This window comes from Musca domestica, unplaced genomic scaffold (genome assembly GCF_030504385.1).
Source record: "Musca domestica strain aabys unplaced genomic scaffold, Musca_domestica.polishedcontigs.V.1.1 39, whole genome shotgun sequence".
NCBI lineage: Eukaryota > Metazoa > Arthropoda > Insecta > Diptera > Muscidae > Musca > Musca domestica.
In genome coordinates, this window is record NW_026712326.1 from 397698 (window position 1) to 401995 (window position 4298).

Consider the following 4298-nt stretch of genomic DNA (forward strand, 5'->3'; position numbering starts at 1 on the left):
TTCCGACTAGACCGGTTTCCGTTTTCAAAAGTTGATGTTTGAAGATTTCGCAAAGAAACGTTACAATTCTTATTATTTTTGTTTTGAAATGGCGCCCAAACAAAATAATGTGCACATATTAGGATATGTATGCCATTCTCAGAATATGGCGCCCAATTAGATAGACTAATTATGTGTTTGTCCTCATTTTTGGACCTATGCTTCTATAAAATGGAATTTACAATTGTAGATATATAATCAGTTAAAAAAATATTACATATATACATAGTAGTTTTGCTGAGAGGCAAGATACATTAAGGGAAATTTTGTAAGAAGTCTAGTTCTAGATATTTATAAAAAAAAATTTTTAAATTATATTTTTGAAGGTGGATTTGTTTGCCATGATATTTGATTCAAATTCGATACGTTAAAAATTGATTTGAAAAATTATTTAAATTATTATTTTTTTATTTTTTGTTTGGCTCTTCCCTTAGCGCTATTGCTTATTGCTTTCGGTATAACTTATTTAAAATTATTAAAATTCTTAAAAAATAAATTAATTATTAAAAAATATATGTTTAACAATTATGAGTATTTACATTGTACATAAAATATAATATATATATATATAAAAAACAACCATAAGTATATAATATGTATAAAAAACAAATATTTACTTCCTTTTTTCTCTTAAAATCTAAATTCTCACCCTTTTTTGCCTGGCATGGTAAGGCCTAGTAGCTACCCCGTTTCTCCCCTTTTCTCACCGCTTCTCATTTATAATGATAACGCATGGACTCTGCATCCGATTCCTCTTCATCACTCGATGAGGGCGGTGTCTCCAGATTCGCCACTGCCACATCCAAATAATCCTCATTGCTGAGCAGCAGCTTATCCAGATTTTCCACAATTTCGGAAAATGTTGGCCGGGCATTGCCATCGAAATGCCAACACTGGCGCATCAGCATGTAAATGTTGAGCGAACATTTGGCTGGCTTCTCCATTCGTTGGCCAGACATTAAATACGAGTACAGCTCTTCGGCTGACATAATTGTGGGATAAGGTTGGGCGCCAAATGTCATAATTTCCCACAACAAAATGCCGTAGGACCAAACATCACTTTGCGAGTCATAGAATTTCTCCTGCAGCGATTCGGGTGCCATCCATTTGATGGGCAAACGGCCATTGGTGTTTTTACGATAGTAGTCTGTGTCTTGGATGTCACGGGCCAAACCGAAATCGGCAATTTTCATGACATAATCATCGGATACGAGCACATTGCGGGCAGCCAAATCACGGTGTATACAACGTCGTGAGGCCAGGTACTCCATGCCACGGGCAATTTGAAAGGCAAACGAAATTAAATGTTTCTCCGTCAAATGGTGTGCGGGAGGTGAGAGATTACTCTCCTTGTCATAATCCTTGATGGGGCGATTTTTATTAAGGAAATCCTTTAGATTGCCATGTGGGGCAAACTCCACAATAACATAGAGAGGTCCATTTTGGGAGCAACAACCCAACAGGTTGATGATGTTGATGTGTTTGCCAATGATTTTCATGACCTCCATTTCGCGTACCAAACTGGCAATGTCATCATCGGTGTGGCCTTCCTTAACCATTTTCACGGCCACAATGGAATTATTCACCTCAGCCATGACGACACGTCCAAAGGCACCCTCACCCAAGGTGGCGCCCAATATGAGAGTATTTCTGGGTATTTCCCAATTGGAATCCAAGGGAAATTCATATTCATTAAAAGGAGCCGGTTCGGAGTTGGAACTTTGCTGAACTGTGGTGCGTTGTTTTTCAATTTTCACCACCGGCATTATCATGGCATCCATGGAACCGGAGGAATCACCTGATGCCGGCTTTAGCACAATAACTTTCTTGGTCCATTGATGCACCGTTTCAATGCGTTGTTTCAACAGCTTTTCGTGTTTCATTTTACGCCAGACATAGTAAATGAATATGGCCAGGAGGAGTAACATCAGCAGAATAACCGTGGCCACCACCACCTCCCACAGTGTCTGGGATCGAATGACTTTCGGGACGATTGCTTCTGTGGGATCCAAGACCCTTAAATAGGCGTTGTTCCAGGATTTACCCAAACCATTCATTTCCATACAGGTATACCAACCCTCCTGGTCCTGAGTGACATTTTCAAATTTCAAAACATCATCACCATCCACCACCGTGGTATTCTGGGAACAGGCCGTGGCATTGCAGGGTGTAAATGTCCAACTCTTGACACTGAACAGATCTGAGAGATATTTGCAAGTCATTTCACCACTTTCATTGATGAAGAGCGTGAGATTTTTGGGAGCGGTTAAAATGATGGGCTTGTGATTGACGCGATCACTGATGTGCAGTTTGGTGGTGTGATTTATGCAACCCAGGGGATTGCAGACCTTGCAGGTGTAGAATCCCGAGTCGGATGGCACAAGATCTTCCATATTTATGGCCCATTTAGTTTTCTTTACACGACCCATATTTCGGGCTATTTTGGTACCATTCAGTAACCAGGTGATGTTGGGCTCCGGTCGGCCAATGGCAGGACAGCTGAGTTGTATAAAACTTCCCGAGGGTTTAGGAAAAATGTTGCGAAGATTTTTGGGATTCTTAAAGCGTGGCATAAAATCGCCATTCTCATTGACAGCATCACGTTCCCCGTCTCCAGCAGCAGCACCACCGCCGCCACCACCACCGTCATCATCGTTGTTATCCTTGTTATCACGCAGCGAATCACTGCGTTTCTGTATATCCATATTGGGCGAAGAATATCCATAGTCATCGTAGTCAATGGGTTCCGGTTGATAGTTTCGCCGGGCCATGGCCTCCACCGATTGTGTGTGCAGGGCCAGAAATCCCACTAGCAGTGTTATGCCAAAGACCAGGCATCGTTGTGAAGTGAAAAATTTCATCGTTTTCGTTGTTTGTTTGACACTGTGACACTTTGTTGTTAACGCCATGATGGGCGACGAGAGAGTGTTTGATTGTGTGTCGGTCGCGAGGGAGTTGAATGGCACAGGAGGTGATTTTTTTTTGGAATTATTTTTAACTTTCCTCTCAAGACAACTCTGTATTGTTTGTGAGGGTGAGAATGAGTGAGTTTAAGAGCCTCTGTGAGAGAGTGTGGCCAGGTAGGATCTGCTCGCTTCCTTGGTGGGCACACAATGGGTGTGTTTGTTTACTTGTCTGGAAATCTTAGCCCTCTCTTTTCTGGCCTGGGAAGAGATTTCTCTTTATGTGGGATTTTTTTGAGAGGGAATCTGAGTGATCTTAAGTAGAAGGAGATGAGAGGTATTCGTATATTAATATTTTGCACTGTTAGGCCTTATTGACGCCATAAATGTGGGTGTGTATTATTATGAGTTATATTTCTCTCTATCACTTTTTAAAAGTGTGAATTTTTTGTAAATCACTGCGAGAAACTCAAAAAGAGGTTATCACAAAGAGAGGACAGGTATTCGAATACTAATATTTTTGCACTTTCTGTTTTTTTTTTTTTGGAACTCTGTTACTCTCTTTTATTTGTCCAATAAGGTTTTCCGTCCACCAGTGCGGAAAAATCGAGGAAAGAATTCCAGAAAATTCAGAGAGAAAATACAATTATTTAAGGACAGCTTTTGCCCCAATCTAATAATTATTGTTTATATATCCTTAGATGAGTCTGAATAAGTTATATAAATAGTTATCCCTCGCCTTCTCTCTATCCTTTTTTACTCTTTTTACGGGTGGATCCAATTTTCACTTTTTGGGTTTGAGAGGCACAGATCCTTATTTGGTTGTGAGCGAAATACTCAAAATATTGTTGCTGGTTTGATCGTTTTTTATGAGGATATCATATCTCTCTCTCTGTTTCTTTATTAATCACTCTGTGGTCTTTTATATTTCTCTATTTTTTCGGTACTTTGGTTAGTCCTTTTCCTTGAGTTCTGATTTTTTTTTAATTATTTCTTTTGGTGAATTAATTTCTCCGATAATTCCTCTCGTTTTTGAGCTTTTGAGAGACAATATTTATGCTATATTTATTCTCTCTTTCTCTCTCTGGAAATTGAGATTTGCAGAAAATACCTCTTATTCTGAGACTTTTATGAGAGGAAATTTTGCATTTTAAAGTTTCCACTTTCCCTGGCAAAGTAGATTCGCTGAGAAAATTCCTCTTTCTCTTTCTCTCTCTTTTGGTCCTTAATGTCGATATTTCCTCTATTTTTTCGGTATCTTTGGTGGTCCTTTCCCTCAAACTCTTATTTTTTAGCTTTATTTTCAGAGAATTAATTTCTCAGAGAATTCCTCTCGCTTTGGGGCTTTTGGGGGAA

The 4298-nt window shown here is 39.5% G+C and overlaps 1 protein-coding gene across 1 annotated transcript; it reads right to left on the bottom strand.

Annotated features, from left to right (window-relative positions):
- Nucleotides 1-666: 666 nt before the first annotated feature.
- LOC101894031 (fibroblast growth factor receptor homolog 1) lies at nt 667-3067 on the bottom strand. Its single transcript, XM_020036431.2, has one exon. The coding sequence runs from the start codon at nt 2946-2948 to the stop codon at nt 753-755; it is 2196 nt and encodes a 731-aa protein (XP_019891990.2). The 5' UTR covers nt 2949-3067; the 3' UTR covers nt 667-752.
- Nucleotides 3068-4298: the final 1231 nt, after the last annotated feature.

Coding starts and splice junctions, on each gene's coding strand:
- LOC101894031 (XM_020036431.2), bottom strand. CDS start 2,948: ATGGCGTTAACAACAAAGTGTCACAGTGTCAAACAAACAACGAAAACG.